At 53.0% G+C, this 19,947-nt stretch overlaps 3 protein-coding genes and 1 non-coding gene across 4 annotated transcripts; 3 read left to right on the top strand and 1 right to left on the bottom strand.

The window, feature by feature from the left end:
- Positions 1–856: 856 nt before the first annotated feature.
- On the top strand, positions 857–1,053 carry LOC117588256. The gene has a single exon (XR_004574122.1). It is a non-coding gene; the product is annotated as a U2 spliceosomal RNA (small nuclear RNA).
- A 1,199-nt stretch (positions 1,054–2,252) lies between these two features.
- On the bottom strand, positions 2,253–4,422 carry LOC117588033 (tRNA-dihydrouridine(47) synthase [NAD(P)(+)]-like). Its single transcript, XM_034279080.1, has 4 exons — positions 4,301–4,422; positions 4,097–4,244; positions 3,736–4,036; positions 2,253–3,676 (listed from the first exon to the last, which is right to left on the bottom strand). The coding sequence occupies exons 1-4, from the start codon at positions 4,330–4,332 to the stop codon at positions 2,322–2,324; spliced, it is 1,836 nt and encodes a 611-aa protein (XP_034134971.1). The 5' UTR covers positions 4,333–4,422; the 3' UTR covers positions 2,253–2,321.
- On the top strand, positions 4,415–5,791 carry LOC117588034 (GTP-binding protein 10 homolog). The gene is made up of 3 exons (XM_034279081.1): positions 4,415–4,547; positions 4,604–5,126; positions 5,183–5,791. The coding sequence occupies exons 1-3, from the start codon at positions 4,506–4,508 to the stop codon at positions 5,767–5,769; spliced, it is 1,152 nt and encodes a 383-aa protein (XP_034134972.1). The 5' UTR covers positions 4,415–4,505; the 3' UTR covers positions 5,770–5,791.
- A 106-nt stretch (positions 5,792–5,897) lies between these two features.
- On the top strand, positions 5,898–19,944 carry LOC117588037. Its single transcript, XM_034279083.1, is given in 10 exon segments — positions 5,898–7,019; positions 8,120–8,265; positions 8,328–8,690; positions 8,760–8,997; positions 9,067–10,197; positions 10,267–12,785; positions 12,843–14,140; positions 14,189–19,320; positions 19,393–19,552; positions 19,554–19,944. Coding segments are annotated over 10 exon segments (11,808 nt in total). The 5' UTR covers positions 5,898–6,337; the 3' UTR covers positions 19,693–19,944.
- The last annotated feature ends 3 nt before the right edge of the window (positions 19,945–19,947 follow it).

Below are 19,947 nucleotides of genomic sequence, written 5' to 3'. Positions count from 1 at the left end.
TGTGGGCGTGTTGTACATGTAGATGACAGATAAAGAAAAATTGTAAAATTTGATAAAAACCGCTAAGGTACAGATTTAGTACTGAGTACCGGGTATAAAAGTTGTGACGCGTAAGAAGCGTCTCACACGTCCCTTCCCGTTTCACATAACTTAAGTATCTTAAATCTGATTGTAAAGAACATTGTTTGTCTGAAAAGTTGACTGATGCTGCTAAAACACTTGGACTTAAACTTTTTGTGGTTTTAGCTTACCGTCTGGCAAATATTAAGCTTTGAAATGCAAACATTTTGATTTTTGTGAGGTATTTTTAACAATATTTCGACTTTAAAAACCAATTTTAGCTCAGCCGACTCTCCATTATTCCATAGAATAATGCACCTGTGCAATAAAAAATAGAGAACACAATATACAGTGGGGAGCAATGATGAGTACACAATAACTGCCATTCGTCGCCATTCGTCGCAATTCGTCGGCATTCGTCGCCATTCGTCGCCATTGTTAACGTGTACTCATCATTGCTCCCCACTGTATAACAAGTTTTTAAATAATAATAAGTCCTGAGCTGCCCTTTACCCTTGGTATTATATTGTTTTCTTTGAAGCCCAGTCAAAATCGGATTTTAAGAACTATCAATATAACGAGCGAACGTATTCTCTCCTTCGCCTACAAGTTCATTAAGACATTCGCTTAGGAAAAGAGAGCCAAAATAATTATATAAAATAAGATCTACAATTAAAGTCTCGTTAATAGAATGCCCACTGTATCTCCGTAGCCAAAAATGCACAACTTCTTTGCAATTCTCAACTGGTTCTAGCCGCACGGTCACCAGTTGGTGGTTGTTTTCCACTTTGAGGTTATCGCTTCTCGGCCTTATGGCTAAGATCAAAGTGTAGTATCTGTTCTTATCAGCTTAACATCTGATAGTTTCTCCATTGGAGAACAACAAATGTTAAACTGATTTTTGGAATCAGACGGAGTGCTAGGGGCTTGCTCCACCTCTGTCGCGGGTTGGCCCGGTATTGCAGTACCGCCGGGATTTTCAGCCCAACTTAAATGATCAATTCTCAAATACACGGAAAGTAAGTAAATCAAATGCTTTACCATTTTTATTGAGTTTTGCGTGTAAATGAATCCTCTAAAGACACCTCACCAGGAGGTGATATCACTTCATATCTTTCGAATCGCATGACAGAATAAAAAACCAGTGTTCCGCAGCTCTCCGCCTCAAGATTTACCGCCCGTATGAAGATCATTAACTTCGATGTCACTGATGAAACGAGAAGGGACGTGTGAGACGCTTCTTACGCGTCACAACTTTTATACCCGGCACTCGGTACTACATCTGCACCTTAGCGGTGTTTTGTCAAATTTGATCTGTCATCTACATCTACTACACTTCTCACACCAACACGCTCCTTTAGCTCGCGTCCCTTCCCTAGCCGCACACGCTGCAGACTCGCGGCAGAGGCAGCGCCCGCACACAAAAAAAACATATATAAGCTGCGTGACGGGGTGGGTTAAAAGTCAGCAGCGGCAAAGGCAGAGGGGCGACAGAGTCAGGGGCCGAGTGAAGCAGAAGCAGAGTGTGAATGATAGAATGTGAAAATAACAACAAAATTTTTGAAATTTACTGGTTTCAGTGTGAGCATACAGCAGTCCGGAGCCAAAATTTGGTGGCTCTAGCTCTTATAGTCTCTGAGAACTAGCCGACAAACAAGACGGACAGACAGACATGGCTCTATCGACTCGGCTATAGATGCTGATCAAGAATATATAAGCTAACACATAAGCAATAACATGGGACACCCTAACTTAGCGCACAAGAAATGTGAAATATCATGTGCCGCCCTAACTTATCCAGTCCGATACGGAGGGCGCCGATGCAGTAGATGCCGTTGCAGCGGGCGGCTCTGTTATCTGATTGGGCGCCAGCGATCGCATGATCTTGTTTATGCGTAGGCGGCTCTTATCTCTTGTGAGCGCGGACGGCTCGCCGGCTAGAATTCGGTGTAGGTTTAGAAGTAAGCTTTAGTTTAGAATTGGACGAATAAATAATTTATATACTTTATGGGGTCAGAAACGTTTCCTTCTGTGCGTTACATACAACAGTTATTCCCCACAAATATAATATACCCTATTTACTCTTCGAGTACCGGGTATAAAAATGTATAGTTCTGTCGAATCGGTTGTCAACTGATAATAGATTCCAATGGGATAATCCCATTTCAAAGTCAGTCAAATAATAATGCTAATTACTTAATAATTGTTTAATCTATATGCTAGATTACGACAAAAGTTTCAAAAGTTAAGAAATGTTAATTCTAGAAGGCATTCGCTTTGTGCTTGGGCACGAAGCTGAAACCTTCGGGCACTCGGCCCAGCAGCATTTCACTGAGCTTCACCCAATCGGCGGCATTTCCGGAACTCATGAGCGTTTCCATTTCGTCGCGACCTCGATATTTCTGGGGCCTGGCATTGATCTTCTGTGGCGGCGACAGCTGCAGCTCCTCGGGTATGTAGCGGTACAGGAATGATTGCCATTCGAGCAGGAAGCGTCGCGTGCTCTCCACACCCTTGGTGTCCGATCCCCAGTGCTCTAGACCATAGTTGCAGTAGCGACGCAGCATCTCAAAGCGCTGCGTTGATGTGGGAGACCAGGCCTTTTTCTCCTTGATCTCCTGAAATATCCACGGCTTTATGAGAGCACCGCGCCCAATCATCACCGAGCTGACGTGAGGGGCCAGCGCTCGCCGCTCCATATAGTCCTCGAAGCTGAGTATGTCCCCATTGCCAATGACTGGCATTTGCTTGGCTGTGGCGGCGCACTGTTCGATGTACTCCCAGTTGGCATGCTTGGTGTACCGCTGCTCGCGCGAACGGCCATGCAGGGTCACGGCCGAGGCGCCCCACTCCTCGACCAGGGGCACCAGCTCGTGGGCCACGCTCTTGTCCGCATAGATCCCAGTGCGCATCTTCACAGTAAATGGTAGCTGCTCGGACAGCGAGGCACAGCTGCGCACAACCAACTCCAATATGTTGGTGCGCCTCATTAGTGCACTGCCGCCTCCTTGCTGGTAGATCAGATCAATGGGGCAGCCGATATTGAGATCAATGTAATCCACCTTTGCCGTTTCCTGCAGCACTTGGGCTGCCTGGGTGATGACATTAGGATTATTGCCGCACAGCTGAACGCCAAAGATGTCCTCGCTCTCATGCCGCTTCGTTAGGGCCCACTCCTGGCCCAGGCCCTTGAGCAGCGGCACCGCACAGGCCATCTCGCCGCAGGTTATATCTGCACCGAGCTCCTTGCATATACGGCGAAACGGCAAATTTCCCACAGTGGTCAGTGGCGAGAGAACGAGCTTCTCGCGAAAATCAACGGCTGTCTTGCGGTCAGCATCTCTGCCCACCGGCGAGTCATCGACAGCACTGCCAATGGTCTTTTCATCCTCTTTTGCAGGCCCTTCTGCAGCTTTAGCCTCGGCCTCGTGGTCTATTGTGATGTCACCCTGCTGATTGATCTTCTTCTGCAATTCCAGATTCTTCTCCTGCACCTCCAGTTTCTTCTCCTGCAGCTCCCTTTCTTTCCGGGCATCACGAATCTTCTCGGCCACGGCAATCAATAATTTGCTGCGATCCAAATTGTATTCATGCTTCCTCAGGCGCACCTGTAGATCTGTGGGAATGTTCGTATGAGTACAAGTCTTCACTGTGGAGCCACCAATGGCTACTCGCCTGGTGTAATCCCATTGAATGTGGTCTGCGTGGTCTTTGCATCGCAGTTTTCCTTCTTTATATTAACGCCCCGATCGTCTGTGTGCGCCTTGGAAAAGCGACAAGTGACACCGCGGCCACAATATCCTTTGGTGGCATACACATAACATTCCGAGCCCAAATCCTCGCCCTTGGCTGCCAGAAAGGCGTCCAGATCGTGAACATAGCGACAGTTGGCCAAAGCGCAGGGAGCACCGCCGGGTCCATCAATCAAAGAGTGGCAAAGATGTGAATAACGATCCTCCTTGAACACGGGACGATTCTGTTTGGGAGAAAAGGAATTTATACTTAGACTAAGACTGGGATGATGGCGTTTACTCGCCTTGTTCTGGCCACGTTTTCGATCTTTTTTGCTATCTCTTTTCCCGCCAGAGTCCTCAGTTTCACCATCCGCGCGCTTTCTTTTGTTGCTTTCGGAGCTTTCCGCCGGTGCTGCTTCACTGTTGCCACTGACTTCAGTCAACAGATATCTAAAATTGCTAGAAATCGTAAGAATTCAAAGGTTTCATATTCTTTAGGTTTTTACTCTGGTTTTATATAGCAAATGCCGGGTTCCATTTCAACAAATTGTTTTTTTTTTTGTCTCACGTTTTGGCTGGTACTTCTTCTGATTTGCCATTCAGTCTGCGCGCAGCCAAACAGCTGAACATTCAATAGCTATCGATACTTGTGGCAGTCACCGTGAACCAAGCAATTACTGTGCTCACATCTCTCTTGTATAATGCCGAACGATGGTTCAGCTGTTTAAATACCTCTTAAAATCAACTAAATCGGTAATTAAGCTACTTCAGTAATGATTTCCATATCACCATTTTATTGTTCTGTGCAGCCTTCTCGTGCCCATTTCCGGCCCAGCTTTCTGGACTCGCTGCGACTCGCAGTTCGCGGCGGACACGGCGGCAATGGCTTACCGAAATACGGGGGAGTGGGCGGCCAGGGCGGCTGTGTTTATTTTGTGGCCAAGGAGGGACTTACACTACGGAAAATGGCACAGGGACTTAAAGAGAGGCGTGTGGCGGCCAGCAGCGGTGAGGACAGCAGCAAGTTTAGCATTTTTGGGAAACGCGGCGTGGACACGCGCATCGAGGTGCCCGTCGGAGTGCAGGTGTACGACGAACAGCAGAAGCTGTTGGCGGACCTGAATGAGAACGATGCCACTTGCATAGTGGCGGGCGGTGGAACCGGCGGCTGCACAGGCAACAATTTCCTCGGCCGCCCTGGAGAGAATCGCATTGTAAACCTCGATCTAAAGCTTATCGCAGACGTGGGTCTCGTCGGATTTCCCAATGCCGGCAAGAGCACCCTGCTCAAGGCAGTGTCCAATGCCAAGCCGAAGATTGCTGCCTATCCTTGTAAGTTAGTTGAATGTTTTTTTGTGAACTGAAACCACTTGACTATGTCCTTGCAGTTACAACTATTCGTCCACAGATTGGAACCATTGAGTACGGCGATCTGCGCTCCATCAGCTTGGCCGATTTGCCCGGTCTGATAGAGGGCGCTCATGCCAACTTTGGCATGGGCCACAAGTTCCTCAAGCACATCGAACGCACTCGACTGCTGCTCTTCATGGTGGATATATTCGGCTTTCAGCTTAGTCCGCGGCACCCTCATCGTGACTGCCTGGCTAACATATATTCGCTCAACAAAGAGCTGGAACTGTACGATCCCTCGTTGCTGGACAAACCCTGTGTGCTGCTGCTCAACAAAATGGACAAGGAGGGAGCGCATGAGATTCTTACCAAAGTGAAACCCTCCATAGATGATTTGTCCATCGGCTTGGCCGACTGTCCGGAAGAGGTGCGTCCAAAGCGGGTCCTAAAATTCGAGAGTATTGTTCCCATATCGGCCATTAATTCGACAAAGGTAACGCAGGTCAAGTCGCAGCTGCGCCGAACGCTGGTGCGTCTGGCGGAGGAACAGTTTGTGACCGATGGCGAACAGATTAAGAAGCAGTTGCAACAACGAGTGGGCCTGGTGGGGCCTAAGATCACTTAAAAATAGATACAAATCAAAATAATGTGCAGCAACATTTTTTTTAATTTCAAATCTGATGGTCGATAGCCATGCCATCAGTATACCGATATGCGTGTAAGCTCTGCTACTATCGATAATAGTTTTCAGATAACACTGGGGCGGCCACCACAAACTTTGTTGTTGTGTCTCGGTGCCATCTCGTTTCGTCTCGCGCGTTAAAACGGAAAACGGAAAATATGGTTAAAATTCGATGCCCGCTAGAAATAGATGAAAACTGCAAGTGCCAGAGAGCTAAAAGGATACATATGTGCAATGTGCCACATAATTAAGTGCCCACGAAGAACGGCAAGCGGCCAATAACAATAATGACATTTCGATACATACACACAGACGAAGATTGACGAAGAAAAAGAAGAGAAAAAACTGGTATATAAAAGACGCCAATGAGAAAAGACGGAGCGTGCAAAAAAGAGAGGATACGCGCGCGCCCCTAAAGCACGGGGGCCAATTCCTCTGCTGTGTGTGTTCCCTGCACTGGAAAACAGATTTGCATTGCCCCCCAAAGACGAATTTTGATTACCCGTCCGTAATGTCACAGCATAATCCACATGCCCATCCGCACTACCATCACCACCCACTGCACCAGCATCAGACACAACACCACCACCACCATCATCAGCTGCAGTTGCAGCAGCAGCAACAACAACAACAGCAACAACAACAACAACAACAACAACAGCAGCATTCGCAAATGCCACACAGTACACACAATTGGTACTCACATGTTGCTTCCTACCCGCCACCGCCACCCCACCACCATGCGACGGCTACCTCGGCATTTGCCGCCACCTCCACACCTTGTAAGGGCAGTGGCAGTGGCAGTGCCAACAACAACAACATGAGTGCCTATGGAGCAGGCAGCACGCATGGATATTATGCTGCTGCTGCTGCCGCCGCCGCTGGCGGTGGGCTCAATGTTAATGCTGTGGGTGGCGTTGGGGGTGGGTCAGCAGCCTATAACCTTGAGGCCAACACAGTGGCTTATGCCCACAACCAGCTGCTGCAGTACCAACAGCACCATCAGCATCAGCAACAGCAGCAACACCATCATCAACAGCAGCAGCATCTCAGTCAGCGTTCCTATATGGGGCATGATATAATGTCTGGGACATATCCGTACATCAAAAGCGAACCAATGGATGTATCAGCGGCGTATCAGCAGCCACCCAATCCGATGGCACCACCCCCAGCGCCAGATATGATAATAAAATGTGAGTTAAACTACAGAGAACTCTCGGGATATTCCCGAAATGATATTATAGGGGAGATATAGCGAAGAAACTTGAGCGCAAAATCCATTTCATTATGGATACACAAACACACACCAACACACACACACACAGCCAGAGATTATTCGTACTTTAGGTGGCCATTTTTCCTATAAGTAGCCGTAATTTCAGCTTCATTTTGCCGTCTCCGGAATCAATAAAACGTTTTGGCGTTTGGCTGAGGTTTTTGCGTTCGGTTTCGGTTTGGTTTTCGGTTTCGGTTCAGTCGTTCGTCTACTTACGGACGGGGTCTACTCTGTATCGCTGTATCGCTGTATCTCTGTTTTGCTTCGTTCTATTCCGTTATGTGTGTCTGTTTGCCCTGTCTGTATGTATCTCTATTTAGCAAAATGTAGTATACTCTCTTCCTACGGATAGAGATGCTTTACATTACCGGCACACTGCAGTAATACCCGTAGTAATACCCTGCATCCATATGGCACAGCACACAGAGAATGCTCAATATTAAACACACATATGTAAATATCGTTTTGCTCTCAGGGGAAATGGAATTGAAATTGGTATTGGAATGGTCATAGGTTGAGTTTGAGGTAGGTGCAGCAGCAGCAGCAGAAGCTCTTTCAAGTCGGTTTCTTATGTAAGACTAACCTATAATATTGTTACCGCCTCCTCTCCTCTCCTCTGTCCAAGCGACTCTATCTATCAATAACCATTTGGGCGGGGCATCAGGCCATAATTGATGGACAAACAAATAGAGAAAATGTTTGTCATTAGGGATGCATCAAATCGACATGTAAATTCAAAGTTATTCGCATGAAAGATGATACGATATCATCAACGAGTTATATGGAACGAGCGAAGAGTAATAGTTGCTGGAATTTTCTATGGAAATTCATTGTAAGCCAAGAGTTTTCCATTCACTCTACGATTACCCACGATTTGTGGCTACCATAGAAACCGAAAACAAAAGGTACAGACATTTTTCTGAGGCGCAAAAGAACGAAAACCTCCCATGCAAATAATTTATTTGTACCTAAAGATTTGTTATTGATTCCTTAAACGTGTTTATGGTCTCTCTAAAGCGGAACCCATGGATGAACATCCGTACAAGTCCAACTACATAGACGACAATACGCCCTTTGCTGATTTTAATAAATTCAACGAATTCAGCGGCGATATGCTCAGCCCCAAAGTTGAGCTAACCATCAAAGATGAGACCTATGGCAAGGTGAGTTTATGGCACAAATCAAAATTCGTATTTAATGTCCAAAAATCTGATTTTCGTTTTAGACCTCCAGTGGCAGCAGCTTTGCACGCCGCAAAGTTCTGCAGCAGCCACAACAGCAACAGCCAACGACAGATCGTTCGGCGGAGAGTCTGCCCATTTGTCAGCGCTGCAAGGAAGTGTTCTTCAAGAAGCAAGCCTACCTTAGGCATGTGGCCGAGAGCAGTTGTGGCATACAGGAGTACGATTTCAAGTGCAACATTTGCCCCATGTCCTTCATGAGCAGCGAAGAGCTGCAGCGGCACAAGCATTTGCATCGCGCGGACAAGTTCTTCTGCCACAAATACTGCGGCAAGCATTTCGATACGATAGCCGAGTGCGAAACGCATGAGTACATGCAGCACGAGTATGAGAGTTTTGTGTGTAATGTGAGTAGACAGCCCACACTAGAGGGTAGCCAACATAAGCCACTTATTTAATCTGTTTTCCCCCCGCAGATGTGTTCGGGCACGTTTGCCACACGCGAGCAGCTGTACGCCCACTTGCCGCAGCACAAGTTTCAGCAGCGCTACGACTGTCCCATCTGTCGTTTGTGGTATCAAACGGCCGTCGAATTGCACGAGCATCGGCTGGCGGCTCCATACTTTTGCGGCAAGTACTACACCAATCAACAGCAACAGCAGCAGCAGCAGGGCAACTATAAGCTGCAGGACTGTCATATGGCCACCATGGAAAGCAAGTTTAACAGCAAATTGAAGTCTTCAAAGTTAATTGATTGCTAACATTTCCGATTACCCACCACAGTGCCCACAGCACCACTGCTTAAAGTACCAACGCCTGCGAATGCCTCGGCCCTGCCAGCCACAGCGGCGTTAAGCTCTCTGCTGCAGCAGCGACAAGCGAATGCCGATGGAGCAGCGGCCATGTTTGCTTCTGCTGCCTCCTCCACCGCTGCCGTCGCCTCCACCGCCGTGTCGCTGAAGAGGGAGGTAAGCGTCAAGCTGGAGCGCAGCTACAGCAACTCCACCAGCGAGTCCTCGTACAGCCATCAGGACAACAGCAGCTACAACAATGCCTATGGCAGTGATAGCTCCATTCATGGCGGCGCTCTAGCCGGACCCCAAGCGCACTCCTCAACGCTGGACGACTCCGAGGATGCTTTGTGCTGTGTGCCGCTGTGCGGCGTGCGCAAGAGTACCAGTCCCACGCTGCAGTTCTTTACGTTCCCCAAGGACGAAAAGTATCTGAACCAGTGGCTGCACAACCTCAAGATGTTCCACATACCAGCGGCCAGCTATGCGACATTTCGCATCTGCAGCATGCACTTCCCAAAGCGCTGCATTAATCGCTATTCGCTGTGCTACTGGGCGGTGCCCACGTTCAATCTGGGCCACGACGATGTCGCCAATTTGTACCAGAATCGCGAGCTTACCAACACATTTACCACCGGCGAGGTGGCGCGCTGCAGCATGCCACACTGCACTAGCCAGCGGGGCGAGAGCAATCTGAAGTTTTACAACTTCCCCAAGGACATCAAGAGCCTGATAAAGTGGTGCCAGAATGCCCGCCTGCCGGTGCAAGCCAAGGAGCCGAGACACTTTTGCAGCCGCCACTTTGAGGATCGATGCATTGGCAAGTTCCGACTGAAGCCCTGGGCCGTACCCACTTTGCATCTGGGTGCGCAGTACGGCAAGATCCATGACAATCCCAAGAACCTGTATGTGGAGGAGAAGCGCTGCTGCCTGAACTTTTGCCGTCGGAGCCGCTCCTCGGACTTTAACATGTCGCTGTATCGTTTTCCACGCGATGAGGTGTTGCTGCGACGCTGGTGCTACAACTTGAGACTGGATCCGGGCGTCTATCGTGGCAAGAATCATAAAATATGCAGTGCACATTTCATCAAGGAAGCGCTGGGCTTGAGGAAACTGTCGCCAGGTGAGTGAGCCAGGAGTGAAATACATATATTCAACCAAAGATACACTTTTGAGTCACTCCCTTTCGCAGGTGCCGTGCCCACGCTGCACTTGGGACACAATGACACGTTTAATATCTACGAGAATGAGTTGTGGCCACCGCCATCGCCCACTGGACAGCATGGGCAGCAGCTTATGCCGCAGCAATCGACGTCGCAGCATCATCATTCCTCGCTGCAGCAGCAGCAGCATCCGGCAATGCTCAGCAAATCCTATCAGCGCCATTCGGCAGCCTCCACATCATCCTCCGCCAGTTCGGCCTCGCATTATGTGGATCCCGAGATGAGTGGCTCGTACTTGAGCCTCTCTGCGGGTAGCTCCTCGGGCGGCATGAATGCCAGCGACTGCATGGACGTGTGCTGCGTGCCCAGCTGCGAGAGCAAGCGGCACAACAGCGAGAACATCACATTCCACACGATACCGCGGAGGCCCGAGCAGATGCGCAAGTGGTGCCACAATCTAAAGATACCCGAGGACAAGATGCACAAGGGCATGCGGATATGCAGCCTGCACTTTGAGCCATACTGCATTGGCGGCTGCATGCGTCCGTTCGCCGTGCCCACACTGCAGCTGGGGCACGAGGACGAGGACATACACCGCAATCCGGATGTGATCAAGAAGCTGAACATACGCGAGACCTGCTGCGTGGCCGTGTGCAAGCGAAATCGGGACAGAGACCACGCCAACCTCCATCGCTTCCCCAGCAATGTGGCGCTGCTGACCAAGTGGTGTGCGAACCTCCAACGCACAGTGCCCGATGGCAGCAAACTCTTCAACGATGCCATCTGTGAGGTGCACTTTGAGGATCGCTGTCTGCGCAACAAGCGGCTGGAGAAGTGGGCTGTGCCCACGCTAATACTCGGCCACGAGGACATTGCCTATCAGCTGCCCACGCCCGAGCAGGTGGCCGAATTCTATGCACGGCCTACCGCTCCCAACAATGGCGAGGAGCAGGGCGAGTGCTGTGTGGAGACATGCAAGCGGAATCCCAGTGTGGATGACATCAAGCTGTATCGCCCGCCAGAGGACACCTCGGTGCTGGCCAAATGGGCGCACAATCTACAAACGGAGGCCGCGGTGCTCACCAATGGATTGCGGATATGCAATCTGCACTTTGAGGCTCACTGCATTGGAAAGCGCATGCGTCCGTGGGCCATACCCACGCTCAATCTGGCCGGCAACATTGAGAATCTGTACGAGAACCCCGAGCACTCGATGCTGTACAAGCGGCGGACGCATCTCAAGCAGAAGTCCCTGCCCGTGGCGAAGCCCACGTGGGTGCCGCGTTGCTGTCTGCCGCATTGCCGCAAGGTGCGTGCCCTGCACAATGTCCAGCTGTATCGCTTCCCCAAACTGAATCGCTCCACGCTGGCCAAGTGGGCGCACAATCTACAGGTGCCGCAGGTGGGCAGTGCCCAGCGGCGTGTGTGCTCCGCACACTTTGAGCCGCATGTTCTCAGCAAAAAGTGCCCGGTGCCGCTGGCGGTGCCCACACTGGACCTGAACTCGCCACCCGGCCACAAGATCTACCAGAATCCGGCCAAGCTGAAGGCCAACAAGCTGTGCCTGCAGCGCGTGTGCATCGTGGAGAGCTGCCGCAAGACCAGGGCCCAGGGCGTGCAGCTCTTCCGGCTGCCGCACAGCCCCACGCAGCTGCGGAAGTGGATGCACAACATCAGGACACGCCCGAGGGCGGCCATGAGGAGTCAGTATCGCGTGTGCTCGCGCCACTTTGAGACGCACTCCTTCAACGGGCGGAGACTGAGCGCCGGTGCCATACCCACCCTGGAGCTGGGCCACGACGACGAGGATATCTTCCCGAACGAAGCGCAGGCCTTTGCCGACGAGCACTGCGCCGTCGAGGGCTGTGAATCGTCCAAGGAGCAGCTGGAGGTGCGTCTCTTCCGCTTCCCCACGGACGACGACGACATGCTGTGGAAGTGGTGCAACAATCTCAAGATGAATCCCGTCGATTGCATCGGTGTGCGGATCTGCAACAAGCATTTCGAAGCGGATTGCATCGGACCCAAGCATCTGTACAAGTGGGCCATACCCACGATGCTGCTCGGCCACGACGACTCACAGATCGAGCTGATACTAAATCCCAAGCCGGAGGAGCGCTACGTGGATCCGGTGTTCAAATGCATTGTGCCCACGTGCGGCAAGACGCGTCGCTTCGACGAGGTCCAAATGAATAGCTTCCCGAAGGATGCGGAACACTTTCAGCGCTGGCGGCACAACCTCCGCCTGGAGCATCTCAGCTTCAGTGAGCGCGAAAAGTACAAGATTTGCAATGCCCACTTCGAGGACATGTGCATTGGCAAGACGCGCCTGAACATTGGTTCGATACCCACGCTGGAGCTGGGCCACGACGAAACGGAGGATCTGTTCAAGGTGAATCCCGCAGAGTTGCAGAGCAACCTGTTTGGGCGTCCGCGACGCCTGTTGCGTGGATTCAACAATGTGACCATCAAACAGGAGCTGCCAGACACGGAGACGGAGCCAGACTTCCGGGACGTAAAGCCCGATGTGAGCACGGATTTTACACAGGTAAGAGGTAGCCCGTGCGGCCAGCAATCCAGAGATTTAACCTCCCTCCCTTTTCAGGTTAAAATCAAGAAATCTCTGGGCGATGTCAAGTGCTGTGTGCGCACCTGTGGCCGCAGTCGTCTGGAGCATGGAGCGCGTCTCTTTCCCTTTCCCACCGGCAAGCAGCAACACCTAAAGTGGCGCCACAATTTGCGCCTCGAGCCGGACGAAGTGGACAAGTCTACTCGCGTTTGCAGCGCACACTTCAACAGGCGCTGCATCGATGGCAAGCAGCTCAGGGGCTGGGCCATGCCCACGCAGCAGTTGGGGCACCAGGAGCAGCCAATCTACGAGAACCCCAAGAACATTCCTGGCTTCTTTACGCCCACCTGTGCGCTGGGGCACTGCCGCAAGCGGCGGAGCATTGACAATGATTTGCGCACGTATCGGTATCCGCGCGCCGAGGATCTACTCGAGAAGTGGCGTGCAAATCTCGGCCTATCGCTGGATCAGTGCCGTGGGAGGATCTGTGCTGATCACTTCGAGCCGCAGGTGCGGGGCAAACTGAAGCTCAAGACAGGCGCTGTGCCCACGCTAAAGCTGGGTCATGAGGAGCCGCTGGTCTACGACAATGAGGCTATCAAGGCGGGCGTGGCCGAGGAGGAGGCAGCCTCGCCGCTGGTCACACCCAAAACGGAAGTGCTGGACGACGAGGAGCGCGAGGAGGACGAGGAGGAGGAGGAGAATCCCGAAGAGGAGCCGCAGGAGACGCACGAAGAGGAGAAGGACGAGCATGAGGATGACACGCCCGAGGGAGCAGAGCAGCTGAGAGATGCTGATGACGCGGAAGAAGACGATGAGGATCCAGGCAACTATTTTGATCCGTTGGAGCTGGTGGAGACGTACGCAGAGCATCTCAGCGACGATGACGACAACCACAGCCATGAGGCACGCGAAGATGATGCCCGAGGGGTGGATGAGGAGGAGCCAGAAACTCTTCTGCCTGACACACCACATAAACCGGATCCAGTGGCAGGCCTTGGCATGCCCAAACCCTGGGACAGAGCTGCCGCCGTTGTGCCTGTGCGCCGTGAGAAGCGTCCGAATAACGTGGATCCCATCTGCTGCCTCAAGCACTGCCGCAAGGAACGCTCAGCCATGTATCTGCTGAGCACGTTTGGCTTCCCCAAGGACCAGCAGCTGCTGCTCAAGTGGTGCGCCAATCTGCAAATGGATCCCTCGGGCTGCATTGGTCGCGTGTGCATCGAGCATTTCCAGTCGGAGGTGCTGGGCACTCGCAAACTCAAACAGAATGCGGTGCCCACGCTCAATGTGGGTCACGATGTGCCACTGCGTTACAGCTGCAATGGCCAGGAGTTGCCTCAGGCGGTGGCAGCCAGCACCAGCAGCATGAGAATGAGCAGTTTTCCCGATGAAATGCCACAGCATTCGGTTTTTCGGCTTTGGAGCCTAAAACACTGCCGCAAGAGGAAGCTGTCGGAGAGTCCAGCTCCAGCTCCAGCAGCGATCAAGGAGGAGGAGCAGCAGCAGCAGCAGCATCAGATGCCGATGCCGATGGAGACTAAACCAAAGATTTGCTGCCTACCCAGCTGCGGCAATGTGGAGGGTTACGGACCAGGCGGACAATTCCAGCCCCTGCCCATGGACCAAAGAGTGCTCAAAAAGTGGCAGCACAATCTGCGGCTGCCAGTCATTAATCCTGCAGCGGATATGCATCTGTGCATGGAGCACTTTGAGGCGTGTCAGATCGAGAATGGAACAGCAATGCGCATGGCAGTGCCGACCCTCAAGCTGGGCAACACCAGTCCGAATGTGTTCCGGAACAGGAAGTGCCTGTGGCCCACGTGTCCGCCCAATCGCAAGCTGTGCTACGATCTGCCGGAGCACGAGTCGGTACGTGTGGCCTGGCTGTCGTTTATGCGACTGCCGCTGGACAGCCAAGGTCGACTGTGTGGCGTGCACTTTCTGCAGCTGTACGAGGAGCTGGATCTCCCAGGCGATGTGCCCGAAGAGGTGCTCGAGCGGCTGCAGGTGACCTACGATCAAGCCTCCATCTCGCTGAAGTTTCAGTGCTCCGTTGTGGGCTGTGGCTCCAAGTACAAGCAGGACACGCACCTGGCGAAGCTGCCAGGCGACCCGCAGCTGCTCGCCAGGTGGCTGCACAACACGAGGATATCGTATGATCGCTCGCTGCATTTTAGTTATCGCATTTGTCTGCTGCACTTTGAGGAATATTGCCTGAACGGCGTGCGTCCACAGCAATGGGCCATACCCACACTGCAGCTAAATCACGATGGAGAGATCCACCAGAATACCATGAAGCAGGATGCGCTCGGGACTTCCCCCGTGAAGCGGGAGTTGGCCGAGACTTCACCCGTCAAGCAGGAAGCGCTCGAGAGTCCCCCCGTGAAGCAGGAGTTGCTCGAGAGTCCCCCCATGAAGCAGGAGATGCCCGAGACTTCCCCCGTCAAGCAGGATGCGCTCGAGAGTCCACCCGTGAAGCAGGAGTCGCAGGAGAAAGCTCCCTTAAGCAGCAGCTTGAGTCTCTCCATTCCGCTGCACATCAAGACGGAGCAGCAGGGTCCTGTGCTGCGCTCTCGAGGCACATCTTCGCTGAGCAGTCCCTGCCTCAGTGGCAGCAGTGCCAGTCCTCGCCTCAAGAACAGAATTTGCTGCATTGCCAACTGCGGCGAGGGTGCCAGATCGCAGCGGCTCCATCCCTTTCCAAGCGACGAACCAACGCTGCTCAAGTGGCTGGTAAACACGCAGCAAAAGCCCGGACTGGTGGACATCCAGAGTCTGTTTGTGTGCCAGCTGCACTTCGAGGCGGATGCCATCAACAAGACGCAGCTAAGGAGCTGGGCCTTGCCCACACTGCGGCTGGGCCACGACGGGCATGTCATACCGAATGCCCGGCACAATGGGAACATTGCCAACAGCCAGGAGACGGAGCAGGCCATGGAGTTTATTCGGGCCAACTACTGCTCCGTGCTGAGCTGCTTCCAGCCAAAGACTGAGGGTGTGCGCTTCCACAAGTATCCCAGCGACATTGCCATGGTGCGCAGGTGGTCCACCAATCTCAAGCATCGCTCAATGCAGGCCAGCAGTCATGGTTTTCTCGTCTGCCAGTCGCACTTCCAGCCCGAATGCTACGATCCGCAGACGGGCGACCTACTCGAGGAGGCCGTACCGCTCGCGGTGGGTGTGAAAACCGAAGGCCAGCTGCTCCATTGCCTCGTCAGGGGATGCCCTGTGACGAGTAACTCCAGCAGGGGATTGCTTCTCTTCAGGGTGCCAAAGAGGACGCGTGTGAGGGAAGTGTGGGGCCACAATCTATGGATGTATCCGATGCAGCTGGTGGGCGAGCATTACATCTGCGAGCGACACTTTGAGCCGCACTGCGTGAATGAGCAGAAGCAGCTGCACGCGGGCTCGGTGCCAACGCTCCACCTGGGCCACAACGAGCAGCCGGAGCTGCTGCCCAATCCAGCGTCCTTCCAAGAGGAGTGCGAATGCTGTGTGCCCGGCTGTTTGCGCAGCAATCGCAAGGACCCCGATCTGCAGTTTAGCAAATTTCCCAAGTGGCGCGTGCTGTCCGACAAGTGGCTGCACAACTTCCGCTTGGAAAAGCCCCGCTTGGATCAGCGCATTAAAGCGCTGCGAGTGTGCCACACGCACTTCGAGGAGAGCTGCTTCGATGATCAGGGCGTGCGGCGGGGTGCCATGCCCACGCTGGAGCTGGGACACTCGCATTCGGACATTTATCACACCGACATGGGTTCAGCTATGTTGAAGCCGTTGCACAAGAGTTTCAGCGACTGCTGCTATCCCGACTGCTATGAGGACTGCCAAAAGGCCAACATCCATCGCATGGCCTACGACTTGCCCAGCGATGGGCCGGTGCGTGAGGCCTGGCTGCAGCACATGGGCATACCCAGCAGCGGCGACGATTGCCCCTCAGGGCTCAGGCTGTGTCCGGTTCACTACATCATGCTGTATGAGCGTAGCTTCCCCGATCGAGCCGACAACCTCGTGCTGGACCGCAGCTATGAGCATGCTCGTCAGTTGCCACAGCTGCGGCGCTTCATGTGCGTCGTGCAGGGATGCCGCCACCTGCACCAGCGGGATGGCGGAACGATGCATGGAATGCCCAGAAGTGAGCAGATCCTGCGCATGTGGGTGGAGAACGCACAGCTGCGGCTGAACGAGCATGAGATTTACATGACGAAGATGTGCAGCAAACACTTTGAGGCCAGCTGCCTGTACGAGGGCAGGAGATGTTACCCGTGGAGCGTGCCAACGCTGCATCTGCCAGCGCTGCTGCCGGGACAGGTGCTGCACCAGAATCCCACCCCTGAGGAGTGGCAGCAAATGAAGCAGCAAATGAAACTGGAGGAGCAGGCACAGAAAGCCGAGCAGCAGATAGCAGAGGGACTGCCAATGGAGCCGTACGTGAAGATGGAACCCCACGACAATGACGACGAAGAAGACGCTTCGCAAACGGAATCGGAGCTGCTGATAAATGAAAGCACCATGGACTCGCAGGAGACGGACTTTCAGCCGAATGAGCCGCTGGAGGTGCTGCTCGAGGTGGGCCATGTCGAGCGGCTGGAGAGCTACGAGAAGCGGGATTACTCGACGGATATCCGCCACAGCCGCTATGGGCCTGGCAAGCGTTTTCGCCATCCGTACAGCGCCCACAAGTGCTGTGTCGAGGGCTGTGGCGTGTCGGTGGAGGATTTGGGTTGGAATCTGAAGCTGCACAAGCTGCCCAGCTCCACGGAGGTGGCCAGAAAGTGGCTGTACAACATACAGGTGGACACAGAGGACACGTGGCGCATACGCGTCTGCAGCCATCACTTTGACCGTCAGTGTCTCAATGGCTCGCGACTCAGGCGAGGATCGATGCCTACGCAGCATCTGGGGCCACGTGTGCCCGAAACTATCCACCAAAATGAGTTCTTACAGCTGCAGCTGGACGATGCGCCAGCGCAGAATGACCAACACGTGGAGCCGGTGCGAACAATTGGCAAGGTGGTGAATCCGTGCGTGCCGCGACCCTCACCGCCGCGCAAGTCCAGCAAATTTTGCCAGATCGAGGGATGTTCGAATCATCTTACCAGCGAGAACATGACACTCCACAAGTTCCCGCACTCGTCGTGGATCTGCGTCAAGTGGCAGCACAACACACAGGTTCCCTTCGATCCAGAGTATCGCTGGCGCTATCGCATCTGCAGCGCCCACTTCCATCCCGTGTGCATGGTGAACATGCGGCTGCTGCACGGCAGCGTGCCCACCCTCAAGCTGGGCCCCCGCGCACCCGCCGAGCTCTTTGACAGCGACTTTGAGGCCATCAACATCAAGATGGATAAGTTGGAGAAGTTGGAGAGAAAATCAGAGGCGCGTAGAGCTACCACGGGAGATGGCGTTGGTTATCCCGGCATGCTGGACATGGGGGAGAAGAAGGTTAAGACTGAGCTGGAGCTGGACGATGGAGGAGCACTCGACGAGGAGGAAGAGGAGCAGGAGGATGCCATGCTCTACCTGGAGCCCGAGATGCATATATACGAGGATCAAGAGGAACAACAGCAAAAGCGGGCACCAAAGGCAAATCCAAATGGTGGCTGGAAAACGGAGCTCCGTTTGCCTTCCAAGAGCCGCGTGACCCTCAATCCGGTGAGATCTGGCTACGACAAGTGCTCGCTGATGCATTGCCAGCGCCAGAGATCAAAGCACGGCGTCCACATCTACAAGTTCCCACGCTCGGAGGAGCACCAGCAGCGCTGGATGCACAATCTGCGCATCCGCTACGACGAGAAGCGCCCGTGGAAGTTTATGGTGTGCAGCGTGCACTTTGAGCCGCACTGCATACGGCTAAGGAAGCTGCGACCCTGGGCAGTGCCCACTCTGGAGCTGGGCGACAATGTACCCGAGGATATCTACACGAATGAGCAGTGCCAAATGTTTGCCAGTGGACAGGCGGCAGGAGAGTCAAATTGCAACTATAGCGATGCAGAGGCGCAGGCAGAGGCAGAGCCTGAGGCGGATAGCGATGGGAATGATGACGAGGATGGCCTGCAAGAGGACGAGGATGAAGAGACAGATGAGCAGGAAGCGAGCACCGCCAAGAAGCGTCGTCGTTCGCGTCTGGCGGATGCCTCCTGGCCACTGGGCCAAGTGCCACCGTGGAAAGTGAAGCAATGCTGTCTGCCCTACTGCCGCAGTCCACGCGGCGATGGCATCAAGCTGTTCCGACTGCCCAACAAAGTCAACTCCATTCGCAATTGGGAGCTGGCCACCGGCATGAAGTTCAAGGAGTCGCAGCGCAACACTCGACTCATCTGCAGCCGCCACTTTGAACCAGAACTGATTGGAGTGCGGCGTCTCATGCGCAATGCCATTCCCACGCGGCACCTGGAACCCACGGGCGATGTGAAGCCAGTGCTGCCACCACCGACAACAGCTGGCCCTAGATGCTGCATGGCCGACTGTGCCTACGATGTGGCGGATGTGAAGCTGCACAAATTTCCCAGCAGTAGGTTTATACCAACAGGACAGACCTTGGCCTAAGTTGTGTTGGCTGATTGTTTATTGTTGATTCTTGCAGATCCCAAGTTGCTGAGGGAGTGGTGCCAGGCATTGAGGGTTACCGACCTGCAAAGGTATCGCGGCAAGCACATTTGCTCCGCCCATCTGCCTGTCCACAAGGCCGTGCACTGCATTGTTTGTGGCGCGGATAGGGCGCCGCAGTTGCCGATGCTTAGCTTTCAAGCCCGAGGCGGCGCCCACACTGCATTTGAATCATAATGATACAAACATATTCCTTAACGATTGTGCCATAAATCCCGCCTACACGGGAGTACGGGTAAAGGATGAGCCCATGGACAATCAGGTCCTGTCGTTGTAGTAGCGCAAATGGAGCATCAAATCCGTTTCAACTAGTTTATAGCTGTATCATTTTATGGGCATTAACGTGTCTCCCCCCGTACATCACATCACACAGTACACAGTGTCGTCTTGTTTTTAAAGCGTAAGTGAATTATTATTTATACATTTTTAATGTATTTGAATACATTATTTATCTCGCGTCGCGTCTGAAGACGACTGTGCAATGGCAGAATGGAAATTGAAATGCCATAAAAACGAAAACAGAAACAAACAA

Source organism: Drosophila guanche, unplaced genomic scaffold, assembly GCF_900245975.1.
Source record: "Drosophila guanche unplaced genomic scaffold, DGUA_6, whole genome shotgun sequence".
NCBI classification, from domain to species: domain Eukaryota; kingdom Metazoa; phylum Arthropoda; class Insecta; order Diptera; family Drosophilidae; genus Drosophila; species Drosophila guanche.
This window is presented reverse-complemented; position numbering and strand designations above follow the sequence as displayed.